The 14,134-nt window shown below is 44.5% G+C and overlaps 1 protein-coding gene across 7 annotated transcripts in view; it reads right to left on the bottom strand.

Moving 5' to 3' along the window:
• Positions 1 to 14,134, bottom strand: part of COL11A1 (collagen type XI alpha 1 chain) — a 279,532-nt gene that overhangs the window by 26,849 nt on the left and 238,549 nt on the right. For all 7 annotated transcript variants that reach the window (XM_056523433.1, XM_056523427.1, XM_056523431.1 and 4 more), the window contains 3 exons: positions 9,976 to 10,029; positions 9,792 to 9,845; positions 9,655 to 9,708 (listed from right to left, as the gene is read on the bottom strand). In XM_056523433.1, coding sequence (XP_056379408.1) covers positions 9,655 to 9,708; positions 9,792 to 9,845; positions 9,976 to 10,029 — 162 coding nt within the window. The remainder of the gene's footprint in view (positions 1 to 9,654; positions 9,709 to 9,791; positions 9,846 to 9,975; positions 10,030 to 14,134) is intronic.

Here is a 14,134-nt window from a genome sequence, read left to right as displayed (position 1 = left end):
ATGAATGGAGGGGGCGTTGTGTGACATCACAAACACGGAAGCTCCAAGACGCCGCCGCTGCCGGCTCAGAGATCACGGGGGTCCCTTGCAGCAGGACCCCCTTGATCAGACATCTTATCCCCTATCCTTTGGATTTTCTGGCAGTGTACCCCTTTAAGAAGAGAACAATGAGGAACCAAAGCAAAGGTCTAACTTTAAAGGGGTTATCCAGGAAAAAACTTTTTTTTTATATATCAACTGGCTCCAGAAAGTTAAACAGATTTGTAAATTACTTCTATTAAAAAATCTCTTAATTATTTCAGTACTTATGAGCTGCTGAAGTTGAGTTGTTCTTTTCTGTCGAAGTGCTCTCTGATGACACGTGTCTCAGGAACCGCCCAGTTTAGAAGCAAATCCCCATAGCAAACCTCTTCAGTTCCCGAGACAAGCAGAGATGTCGGCAGAGAGCACTGTTGCCAGACAGAAAACAACAACTCAACTTCAGCAGCTGATAATTATTGAAAGGATTAAGATTTTTTTAATCAAAGTAATTTACAAATCTGTTTAACTTTCTGGAGCCAGTTGATATAAAAAAATAGTTTTTTCCTGGAATACCCCTTTAAGCTCCTGGGCCCTAATGAAAAATCTGCACCAGAGCCCCAACTACTAACATATTTATCATTTATAGTCCTGGTCTCCTTAAATGAGGCAATGGGACAAACTGGACCCTCTCAGTCTCCTGGGGGCTTTAGTGTTACTGTTACATCTCACATAGTGACGTCCCTCATACGTCACAATATCAGAAAGCCTTACAACGTAAAAAGCATTAAAATTGGCAAATAATACAGTGATCCCTCAAGTTACAATATTAATGGGTTCCAGGGCGACCATTGTATGTTGAAACCATTGTATGTTGAGACCATAACTCTATGGAAACCTGGTAAATGGTTCTAAAGGCACCAAAATGTCATCTAAAAATAGGAAAAAGTGAGGATTAAAGAAAAATAAGTAGATAACTAATATAGATAAAGCAAATCCTTACATATAAAAGTAATAAAGATCTGCTGGGAGCTGTAAATCACTGTCTATGTCAGTGTTTCCCAAGCAGGGAGCCTCCAGCTGTTGCAAAACTACAACTCCCAGCATGCCCGGACAGCCAAAGGCTGTGGCCACCCTGCTTTGGAAACACTGGTCTATGTAGAGGACAGGAGCTTCTTCAGGGTCCTGTAAGTAAAAAAGTAATGGAGTCGCCCTCACCTGGTGTCCAAAGGAGCAGCCCTGATACAGGTAAAGAGTACAGAACATGTAATACCACTCTGTACTGTAGGGGGCGCTACCAGACACCAGTCAGTGCATACGCTTCAGTAATACAGGTAAAGAGTACAGAACATGTAATACCTCCCTGTACTGTAGGGGGCGCTACCAGACACCAGTCAGTGCATGCACTTCAGTAATACAGGTAAAGAGTACAGAACATGTAATACCACTCTGTACTGTAGGGGGCGCTACCAGACACCAGTCAGTGCATACGCTTCAGTAATACAGATGTTTTACCAGTGAATGCCCATTCTGATTGGTCGGTTCTTCCGGCCATTGACACGTTTCACAGATCTGGACTGTCCGTAGCATTGTATGTTGAGTCTGGTTTCAACTTACGATGGTCCAGAAAAGACCATTGCATGTTGAAACCATTGTATGTTGAGGCCATTGTAAGATGAGGGATCACTGTACAGTATAGAAACCTGCAGAAAAGTGCATGCCAATAGATACATCCGGTGCTATACGACTAAAAATCTCCACGTAAAGCCATTATATTCCTCTGAACGCGAGATTAGTTTTTATTGAGAAAACATTAAATGATATGAAAGGTCTTTTTGCTGACGCTACGTGAAGAGCTCCACTTCTGTGGCATAGACATGGCTGTTGACATCTGAGCGATGCCAAAGGACTAAAAGCATTTTATTCTGCTGATATAATAAATATTGTATACGGTGAGTGATGTGTCTTTGTAGTTTGGTATGCAAAAGAGCGACTCTCTCAGACGCACCGGCTACGCGGCCTTGTTCCTATTTTCAGTATTCACTGAAATAGAAACAGTGATATATGGTCTATAATAAATATGGAAATAACACAATTCCTTCACAGGTGTCAACAAAGCCTTTGAATACATTAGCTGAGCCCACGTACGATGAATAACTTTAAGTGGTTTAGCGCTCTGAGACCCTCTGGTGACTCTATTTTGCTATAAACTGTATTTTTCTTTTATTTAAATATCTTCGAATTATTGAAGATCGTAAGCCTGGATAATGTCAACTCAAGGTTATTTCGGTAGGGTACTTCATACTAACAAAAGACAGTGCGCCATGGCCATTACTATACTGGCATTCCCCAAGAGTCATGGTTAAGAGAACAAACACAAATAAAGTGTATATATATATATATATATATATGTAGTGGCCCCTTATGTCAATGACAGTACTTCCTTTATCCTTGGCTATTTTCCCACATAACATAATGATAATGCAGTATAAATAACAATGATCCCAGTGCTGGCTGTTGGATTGTAAAGTAGTCCACACAGCATGTCTGACAAAATTAAACTTAAATTCAACAAGGTGAAACAGACAATGTCTCCAAAGATAAGACTGAAAGACAAACGTCCCAACATGTTTCACCCGGACGGTGCCGGGGGGATCTTCAGGGGACATGGGGAGCAATGCACATAAGAAAGATAATGGTATTTTTCATCAGATGCCATATTTTTTTAGGACCAAACAGTGGCATGTGAAGGGACTAAAGCTTCATAATACAAACCTGTAAGCTATAGGTGCTACTATACAGCCTCCTGCCAATGATTCCACTCGGTAAATAAGTTCTTAGGACCATAGTTATGTAAACATCTCATTGATTTATAGATAGATAGATAGATAGATATGAGATAGATAAATAAATATTAGATAGATAGGAGATAGATAGATATGAGATAGATAGGTAGATATATACATATATATATAGATAGATAGATAGATATGAGATAGATAGATAGATATGCGATAGATAGATTGAGATAGATAGATATGAGATAAATAGATAGATATGCGATAGATAGATTGATAGATAGATAGATAGATATCAGATAGATATGAGATAGATAGATAAATATTAGATAGATAGGAGATAGATAGATATCAGATAGATAGGTAGATATATACATATATATATAGATAGATATGAGATAGATAGATAGATATGAGATAAATAGATAGATATGCGATAGATAGATTGATAGATAGATAGATATGAGATAGATAGATTGAGATAGATAGATATGAGATAAATAGATAGATATGCGATAGATAGATTGATAGATAGATAGATATGAGATAGATATTACACATTCATCTTCGGGTCTATGCTTCTAATAGGACTTGCCCTGGGCTGTTAGACACAGTGAATATATTGGCATACATGCATTGTTTTGCAAACAACCAATTAGCTCTGCTCATTTACTGTATATATTAACCTTATTATCGTTATCATTTACACAGCCCCATCTAGTCAATTTATTTAATTAACAATTTAGCTATAATTATTCTCCCTTATTTGCATATGACATGCAAGACAATTTGACCTATTATTTAGTAGCTTCACTGGCCACTTTGGGTTATATCACTACTATACTGGTTTAGAAATTTTACTTTTTAATTTAGAAAGAAAAAAAAATGTGGTTGCTTTCTTCTAGAGGCTGCACCATACCTGTCCACAGGTTATGTGTAGGGATGGGCGAATCTTCCCCAAAAAAATAGTTTCAGGAGGATTTGCTGTGAGTCGGTCATTGATTTGATTTAGATTTTTTTGTCTGTTTAGCCATAAACTAGCATTATTAGTGCAGGGGCCCAGGGGGCATAATTACTATATGGGGGCATAAAGGGCACTATTACTATATAGGGGCATGAAGAGCACTATTACTATAATTATATGGGTGTATATACCTTGGGACTCTTGACACATATTTTTTAAGAGCCTAGCAATTCCCCTGGCAGTGATGAATAAAGCATCACCACTTACCTCCCAGCCAATGTTCAGGGCTTGTACACTGTATGTCTTGCTGCTCAGTGAACATTAACTAGGCCGAGTACAGTGTAGCCAGGATACTCAATGTCAACTGAGCAGAGAGGCGTACAGTATTGCTACTTACATTCTGCTGGTCCAACACATTTGATAGGCCATGTGCAGTAAATGTGAACTGAGCAGCGAGGCATACAGCCCATGTCTTCTGCTCAGTGAGAAAAGGAGCAGGGACTCTTTCAAGGAACCTGCATTTTTATTTTCATAAAATTTTTAATGAAATTGATTTGTTCCAAATCGATTTGCTCATTTCTAGTTATGTTTAGTATAGCAGCTCATCTCTACTGACATGAAAAGGGTTTAGCTGCAATACCATAGACAACCTGTGGACAGGAGTAGCACTATTTTATTCAAGTGTTCACTGCACCTTCTATTAATGTAACAATTGTCCAGTCTTTTTTTTTTTTAATGAATACCAGAAGTATTCACAGTTATTACCATTAATGAAAACTAATATGCTAAAAAGGTTATCTCAGTATTTCCCAACCCATGTGCTTCCACATGTTGCAAAACTACAACTCCCAGAATGCCTGGACAGCACATGCTGGGAGTTGTAATTTTTGAAACAGCTGGTTAGGAAATACTGGGCTATCTAGTTTAGAACCTACTATCAACACTATATTAAGGAAGTCTCATCTTCTCTTTCTCTCTCTCTTTTCTTCAGTCTCTCTTTCTCTCTTTGGTTCTCTCTCTCTCTCTCTTTTTCTTCGGTCTATCTCTCTACCTTCCTTTCAATCTCTTCCTTTTAGTCTTTCTTTCTCCCTCTCTTTCTTTCAGTCTCTCTACCCCCCCCCCTTTCTCTCTCTCTCTCTCTCTCTCACCTCCACTCTCCCTCTCACCTTCACTCTCCCCCTCACCTTCACTCACTCTCTCTCTCCCTCTCTCTCCCTCTCTGTCCCCTTCACTCTCCCTCTCCCATACACTCTCCCTCTCACCTTCCCTCTCCCTCTCTCTCCCTCTTACCTTCATTCTCCCTCTCTCTCCCTCTCACCTTCATTCTCCCGCTCTCTCCCTCTCATTCCCCTTCACTCTCCCTCTCACCTTCACTCTCCCTCTCTCTCCCTCTCACCTTCACTCTCCCTCTCTCTCCCTCTCACCTTCATTCTCCCTCTCTCTTCCTCTCATTCCCCTTCACTCTCCCTCTCACCTTCACTCTCCCTCTCTCTCTCTCTCTCTCTCTCTCTCTCTCTCTCTCACCTTCACTCTCCCTCTCACCTTCACTCTTCCTCTCTCTCTCTCTCTCTCTCTCTCTCTCTCTCTCTCTCTCTCTCACCTTCACTCTTCCTCTCTCTCTCTCCCTCTCTCTCTCTCTCTCTCTCTCTCTCTCTCTCCCCCCCCCCCCTCTCTCCCTCCCTCTCTCTCCCTATCTCTCTCTCTCTCTCCCTCTCTCTCGCCCTCTCTCTCTCTCTCTCTTTTTCTCATTCTCTTTCTCTTCAGTCTCTCTCTGTTGGCCGTCTGGCTATGCTGGAAGTTGTAGTTTTGCAAATCTGGAGGTCCCCATTCTGTAGACCATTGGACTAGATAGAGACTTGATGTCCCAATGACGCAAACTGGTTATCATCTGACACATTGGCGTCTGTCTCTGTTCAGATGGAGGCCAAGATACTGGAACATAAGGAAATGTTGTATCCTAATAAAGGATATGTATGTTGTCCACATCCTGACTTTTTATTTCATGCCATGCTCAGCCTTGATGTGTGAAAATAATAGAAAAAAAAAAACGCTGTGTAGCCAACTTAGCTGTCGGACATGTTTAGTGTCATGGAGGGCCGTGTTCTTTCCAGCCATGAGTTAAAACAAATATATCTCAATATGTAGAAAAAAACAGGACATGTAATGAGATTCTAACGATACCGAATGCACTGATCATCCAGCGCCATAAAAAAAATTGTTCAATGCCGTCCCAATAGCTCAACGTTTTTCTGGATCCTTTTGTCGAGCGGCTGACGTGACGCATTGTTATGCTCCTGAGATTACAAAGGCTGCACGGGAAATGCTGAGCTAAAATATATATATATAAAAAGATTTCATCACTGGTTCGATTGTTTTTTTCGTCTACACAAAAACAATCCATAAAAATAATTCTACTTGGAGATGATAAAACCCGCAGAGCGTCTTCCCGATAGGACAGTGCTTGTCCCGAGGAATACAAGTCTGCATTTGTCTGATTTAAGACGACAGCTATTATGATACAATGAGTCTGTATGCAAACACCGCAGGCAGAATCCTTTCTCTTAATGTATGGGAACTCGAAAGCTCTGGAGACACCATGTTCCCGTATCGCAAGGTACGGAGAAGCATAAAAATTGGATTTTCTTTTCATAATGGCGTCCTGTAATATTTGTAAGGTCTGTTTAAAACCTGCAATATTTGCATGTTTCCTTGTGTTTTGGCAACAATGTATCTCTGGAGAATAAGATTTCTAGGAGCGAGTCTGCTTGCAGCTTTTTTGGAATCGTAGTTCTGTAACAGGTAAAAATGTATAAACCGTGACATTTCCGTAACTGCAATGTTGTTGCGGCATGTTATTCCCTATCCAAAGGACTGGGGTGTCGCTGCAGAGATTGCGGAGGTCCTTAGCGGTCGGACCCCTGCGATCTCTGCAGCGGCACCCCAGTCATCCGGTGCACAGAGTGTACTGCGCTCCATAACGGATGACTGGTGAACACAGCTGCCATGCCTCCTCTATTCATGTCTATGGGAGAAGACATGATGGCTAGTACACAGCCATTCATGAACGCCGCAGCGCCAGACCCCCCCCCCCCCCCATCAGACATGGAGACTTGGATGGGGATAACACATCTGGGGGCAGAGTACCCCTTTAAAGTAAAAGGGTACTCTGGTGAAAAAAAAAATGTTTTAAATCAACTGGTGCCAGGAAGTTAAACAGATTTGTAAATTACTTCTATTTAAAAATCTTAATCCTTCTAGTACTTATCAGCTGCTGTATATTACAGAAGAATTTCAATAGAAAGAAGGAAAAAATGGAGCACACCTGGACGACAGCCACTGTTTCACGCCATTGGTGTTTCCTCAGGTCACCGTAACCTGAGAAAATGCCAATGGCGTGAAACAGTGGCTGTCGTCCAGGTGAACGTTCCTGCCTCCCATCTCTGCTCGCCTTTGTGGGGAAGAAGTCTTATATATGTTCTGCATGAACCTTGAATAAATTAGTGGCAGCAGGAATTACAGGTGTGTGCTCCGTTTTTTCCTTCTTGTGTTTTGTATCTGTACATTGTCCTACGTGAAGCACCCCTGTCCTGGCCTGCGAGGACTTATACCACACTCCTTTTCAGCTGCATTCGTTATATATATGTTGCCAGTGGTGCCCAGCCTTATCTACTCATTGGTATACTACTGAAGTTCTTTTCTTTTTGAATTTCTTTTCTGTCTGACCACAGTGCTCACTGCAGACACCTCTGTCCATGTCAGGAACTGTCCAGAGCAGGAGCAATTCCCCATAGCAAACCTATCCTGCTCAGGACAGTTCCTGACGTGTACAGAGGTGTCAGCAGAGAGCACTGTGGTCAGATAGAAAGGAAATAAAAAAAATTAAAAAACTTCCTCTATACTATACAGCAGCTAATAAGTACTGGAAGGATTAAGATTTTTAAATAGAAGTAGTTTACAAATCTGTTTAACTTTCTGGCATCAGTTGATTTAAAAAAAAAAATTACACTGGAGAACCCATTTAAGGTTGAGTTTGCACTACAAAAAGTCCACCCGGTGCAAAACAGTGCCAACTGATTCAGCACTAGAACCGCTCAGATATGCATTGATGGCAATGTGCATCTGGGTGCTTCCGCCGAAAGGCTGCCGCACCGGAATTTTCAGGCGTGATTTCTAAGTAGATTTACGCTAGAAAATTTCTCAATCTGAACCTAGAGTTAGGATTCTGATTTCTCATGATAAAAATGCAATCCAATATTGTCATATGCTAGTGAAACCCACAACAGGCTGCAATTCCAATCACAACCACTGGGTGATCATATTTTGTAACCTATAGCATAAACACCTACTGACTGAGTGTCAGGAAATCATGTTTTCTTGTCATTATACATTTTGGAATACGGTATGTTGAGCCATGAGGAAAGGTAAAGATGGACACGAATATGAAAGTTTCCTTCATTGGTGGATGATATCGCATTTAGTATAGTGGACTATAAAAACACTATGGGGGACCATTTTTAAGTCACACCAGTGGAGCAGATGCACAAATGTCACTCATTTTTGTGCATAAATGGGAATTATCCAGCAAATTCGCCATTTATGCAGAAAAAAGGGGATGACATTAGGGTCATGTGCGCCTCCCATCCCAAAGAGCCTGAAGGAGAGATAAGTGAGGCAGGAAGGGGTCTCGGCCTCACATGGAGGGGACATGCCAGTGGTGTGCCATCCTCACATGTGACTTTTGGGCAAACTTGCTACATGGTAAGTTGCATAAATATAGGCCAGCCCCGCTGAACAGAAGGGAAACCGAAACAGGTGGAACTGTGCTAAAGTGTGGTGTACCATAATGCTGCAGATAGTAAATTGCATTTACCTAATGGAAATCAGCAAAAAAAAAACGAGAATATTGTGAATTGGTCCAATGGTCATCTTTACTAGAACAAAAGTCCTGAGGACACCTATCTCACCAGCACTGTGGCAGAATTGAAAGTACCCTTAGCGATTTGGGAGGAGGTATGTGGACCTAAAATGGTCACCTTAGTGGCTTGCTAGAAAGCTGCCCTACAGTGGCATAGCTATAGGAGTCACAGAGGTGACAGCTGTGACCTGGCCCCTTAAGCAGAGGGGTCAAGTGGCTCCTCTCACCAAGTTAACTAAGGAGTACTCCACTGCTCAGCATTTGGAACAAATTGTTCTGAACCGTGGAGCTGGCACCGGGAGCTCGTGACGTCATAGACCTGCTTCCTCATGACGTCACGCTCCGCCCCCTCAATGCAAGCCGTCACGCCCCCTCCCATAGACTTACATTGAGAGGGCAGGGTGTGACATCATGAGGGGGCAGGGCTATTACATCACGAGCTCCCGGCTCCAGTGTTCTGAACAGTTTGTTCCAAACGTTGACCAGCGGAGTACCCCTTTAAACTCAACTCCAGTGCTCAGCAGTATATGGAGGACTGTGCAGCACTGATATGAGTGGAGGCGCCACACAGGTAGAGGAGTAAAGTGTCTGCACTGACAGGAGAAGATAAGATAAGAACTGTGGGTGTCTGAAACCTTTGTGCCCCATTTGTCAGTATAAGTGGCAACCACATATAGGGGGAGATTTATCAAAACCTGTCCAGAGGAAAAGTTGCTGAGTTGCCCATAGCAACCAATCAGAAGCAATCTGATTGGTTGCTATGGGCAACTCAGCAACTTTTCTTCTGGACAGGTCTTGATAAATCTACCCCCATAGTATCTGCCCATGCTGTTCACCAAGAAGGGTTAAAAATTAATACATTGTTTTGACAGGAAGAAAAGTTCTGCATGCCGGGCTTTTTCCAGGCAAATCTGACGTTTCTAGCAATGCAGGAAGATTATGTATTTTCTTCCACCTACCTTCTCACCAACACCTCCGGGAGAGCCAATAGACCCAGGTGGACCTTGTGGACCCTGCAGGAAGATTAAAAGTCATATAAATGGAGGACGATGAAAATAATAATAATAGTAATTAGAATACAATGTCAACTACTTACATCTGCACCGTTAGGACCTTGAGGACCTCTAGGACCAGGGGGACCAGGTGGACCCTGTTCAACAGAATCGAAGAGTTAATTTTGTTTAGGACAAAGCCGGCCCTAGAAATACTATCATATTATTCATTAAAAAAAGGCAAATGTGACTTACTGTACACGTCTACATCATATAACGTTGACTTACCATTGGACCAACATCCCCATTTTCTCCCTTTTCACCTGGAGGTCCGGGAAGACCCTGAAAAAAGTAATAAAGTAAGATTAGATCAAACTTAATGCATGTATGTGTGTAAGTTTGTATGAATCTATATATGTATGTATCTACTGTATGTGCGTATTTTTATGCATAACTTTGAAATGACTTGGAGATATTTCAATAAAACTTGGTATACATAGTACTTATAGGTCAACTACAAACAGTAAAGGGATATGAGGCCGGAAAATAAAGATGGAATATGAGGACAGGATATAATGTCGGGATATGAGGACTGGATATGAGAATGGGATATGAGGACTGGATATAATGACGGGATATGAGGACTGGATATGAGGACTGGATATGAGATTGAGACATGAGGTTGGGATATGAAAACAGGATATGAGGATGGGATATGAGGACCAGATATAAGGACGGACATGAGGACGGTACGTGAGGATGGAATATGAGGACAAGAAAAGAGGACAGGATATGAGGTTGGGATATGTGGTTGGGATATGAGGACAAGAGAAGAGGACAGGATATAAGGTTGGGATATGAAGATGGAATATAAGGACGGGATACGAGGTCGGGATATGAGGTCGGGAAATGAAGATGGAATATAAGGACGGGATATGAGGACGGGATATGAGGAAGGTGTTACGCCGAGCGCTCCGGGTCCCCGCTCCTCCCCGGAGCGCTCGCTACACTCTCCTCACTGCAGCGCTCCGGTCAGATCCACTGACCCGGGGCGCTGCGATACCGCCTCCAGCCGGGATGCGATTCGCGATGCGGGTAGCGCCCGCTCGCGATGCGCACCCCGGCTCCCGTACCTGACTCGCTCTCCGTCGGTCCTGTCCCGGCGCGCGCGGCCCCGCTCCCTAGGGCGCGCGCGCGCCGGGTCTTTGCGATTTAAAGGGCCACTGCGCCGCTGATTGGCGCAGTGGTTCCAATTAGTATGTTCACCTGTGCACTTCCCTATATCACCTCACTTCCCCTGCACTCCCTTGCCGGATCTTGTTGCCATCGTGCCAGTGAAAGCGTTTCCTTGTATGTTCCTAGCCTGTGTTCCAGACCTCCTGCCGTTGCCCCTGACTACGATCCTTGCTGCCTGCCCCGACCTTCTGCTACGTCCGACCTTGCTTCTGTCTACTCCCTTGTACCGCGCTTATCTCAGCAGTCAGAGAGGTTGAGCCGTTGCTAGTGGATACGACCTGGTCACTACCGCCGCAGCAAGACCATCCCGCTTTGCGGCGGGCTCTGGTGAAAACCAGTAGTGACTTAGAACCGATCCACTAGCACGGTCCACGCCAATCCCTCTCTGGCACAGAGGATCCACTACCTGCCAGCCAGCATCGTGACAGTAGATCCGGCCATGGATCCCGCTGAAGTTCCTCTGCCAGTTGTCGCTGACCTCACCACGGTGGTCGCCCAGCAGTCACAACAGATAGCGCAACAAGGCCAACAGCTGTCTCAACTGACCGTGATGCTACAGCAGCTATTACCGCAACTCCAGCAACAATCTCCTTCGCCAGCTCCTGCACCTCCTCCGCAGCGAGTGGCCGCTTCCGGCCTACGTTTATCCTTGCCGGATAAATTTGATGGGGACTCTAAGTTTTGCCGTGGCTTTCTTTCACAATTTTCCCTGCACTTGGAGATGATGTCGGACCAGTTTCCTACTGAAAGGTCTAAGGTGGCTTTCGTAGTCAGCCTTCTGTCTGGAAAAGCCCTGTCTTGGGCCACACCGCTCTGGGACCGCAATGACCCCGTCACTGCCTCTGTACACTCCTTCTTCTCGGAAATCCGAAGTGTCTTTGAGGAACCTGCCCGAGCCTCTTCTGCTGAGACTGCCCTGTTGAACCTGGTCCAGGGTAATTCTTCCGTTGGCGAGTATGCCGTACAATTCCGTACTCTTGCTTCAGAATTATCCTGGAATAATGAGGCCCTCTGCGCGACCTTTAAAAAAGGCCTATCCAGCAACATTAAAGATGTTCTGGCCGCACGAGAAATCCCTGCTAATCTACATGATTTCATTCACCTAGCCACTCGCATTGACATGCGTTTTTCCGAAAGGCGTCAGGAGCTCCGCCAGGATATGGACTCTGTTCGCACGAGGCGTTTCTTCTCCCCGGCTCCTCTCTCCTCTGGTCCCCTGCAATCTGTTCCTGTGCCTCCCGCCGTGGAGGCTATGCAGGTCGACCGGTCTCGCCTGACACCTCAAGAGAGGACACGACGCCGCATGGAGAATCTCTGCCTGTACTGTGCTAGTACCGAACACTTCCTGAAGGATTGTCCTATCCGTCCTCCCCGCCTGGAAAGACGTACGCTGACTCCGCACAAAGGTGAGACAGTCCTTGATGTCTACTCTGCTTCTCCACGTCTTACTGTGCCTGTGCGGATATCTGCCTCTGCCTTCTCCTTCTCTACTATGGCCTTCTTGGACTCCGGATCTGCAGGAAATTTTATTTTGGCCTCTCTCGTCAACAGGTTCAACATCCCAGTGACCAGTCTCGCCAGACCCCTCTACATCAATTGTGTAAACAATGAAAGATTGGACTGTACCATACGTTTCCGCACGGAGCCCCTTCTAATGTGCATCGGATCTCATCACGAGAGGATTGAACTTTTGGTCCTCCCCAATTGCACTTCTGAAATTCTCCTTGGACTTCCCTGGCTTCAACTTCATTCCCCAACCCTGGATTGGTCCACTGGGGAGATCAAGAGTTGGGGGCCCTCTTGTTCCAAGGACTGCCTAAAACCGGTTCCCAGTAACCCTTGCCGTGACTCTGTGGTTCCTCCTGTAACCGGCCTCCCTAAGGCCTATATGGACTTTGCGGATGTTTTTTGCAAAAAACAAGCTGAGACTCTACCTCCTCACAGGCCTTATGATTGTCCTATCGACCTCCTCCCGGGCACTACTCCACCCCGGGGCAGAATTTATCCTCTGTCCGCCCCAGAGACTCTTGCCATGTCTGAATACGTCCAGGAAAATTTAAAAAAGGGCTTTATCCGTAAATCCTCCTCTCCTGCCGGAGCCGGATTTTTCTTTGTGTCCAAAAAAGATGGCTCTCTACGTCCTTGCATTGACTACCGCGGTCTTAATAAAATCACGGTTAAGAACCGCTACCCCCTACCCCTCATCTCTGAACTCTTTGATCGCCTCCAAGGTGCCCACATCTTTACCAAACTGGACTTAAGAGGTGCTTATAATCTCATCCGCATCAGAGAGGGGGATGAATGGAAAACGGCATTTAACACTAGAGATGGACACTTTGAGTATCTGGTCATGCCCTTTGGCCTGTGCAACGCCCCTGCCGTCTTCCAAGACTTTGTTAATGAAATTTTTCGTGATCTCTTATACTCCTGTGTTGTTGTATATCTGGACGATATCCTGATTTTTTCTGCCAATCTAGAAGAACACCGCCAGCATGTCCGTATGGTTCTTCAGAGACTTCGTGATAATCAACTCTATGCCAAAATAGAGAAATGTCTGTTTGAATGCCAATCTCTTCCTTTCCTAGGATACTTGGTCTCTGGCCAGGGACTACAAATGGATCCAGACAAACTCTCTGCCGTTTTAGATTGGCCACGCCCCTCCGGACTCCGTGCTATCCAACGTTTTTTGGGGTTCGCCAATTATTACAGGCAATTTATTCCACATTTTTCTACCGTTGTGGCTCCTATCGTGGCTTTAACCAAAAAAAATGCCGATCCCAAGTCTTGGCCTCCTCAAGCGGAAGACGCCTTTAAACGGCTCAAGTCTGCCTTTTCTTCGGCTCCTGTGCTCTCCAGACCTGACCCATCTAAACCCTTCCTATTGGAGGTTGATGCCTCCTCAGTGGGAGCTGGAGCTGTCCTTCTACAAAAAAATTCTTCCGGGCATGCTGTTACTTGTGGTTTTTTTTCTAGGACCTTCTCTCCGGCGGAGAGGAACTACTCCATCGGGGATCGAGAGCTTCTAGCCATTAAATTAGCACTTGAGGAATGGAGGCATCTGCTGGAGGGATCAAGATTTCCAGTTATTATTTACACCGACCACAAGAACCTCTCCTACCTCCAGTCTGCCCAACGGCTGAATCCTCGCCAGGCCAGGTGGTCCCTGTTCTTTGCCCGATTTAATTTTGAAATTCACTTTCGGCCTGCCGAT

The sequence above is a fragment of the Hyla sarda genome, chromosome 6 (genome assembly GCF_029499605.1).
Source record: "Hyla sarda isolate aHylSar1 chromosome 6, aHylSar1.hap1, whole genome shotgun sequence".
Taxonomy (NCBI): domain Eukaryota; kingdom Metazoa; phylum Chordata; class Amphibia; order Anura; family Hylidae; genus Hyla; species Hyla sarda.
This window is presented reverse-complemented; position numbering and strand designations above follow the sequence as displayed.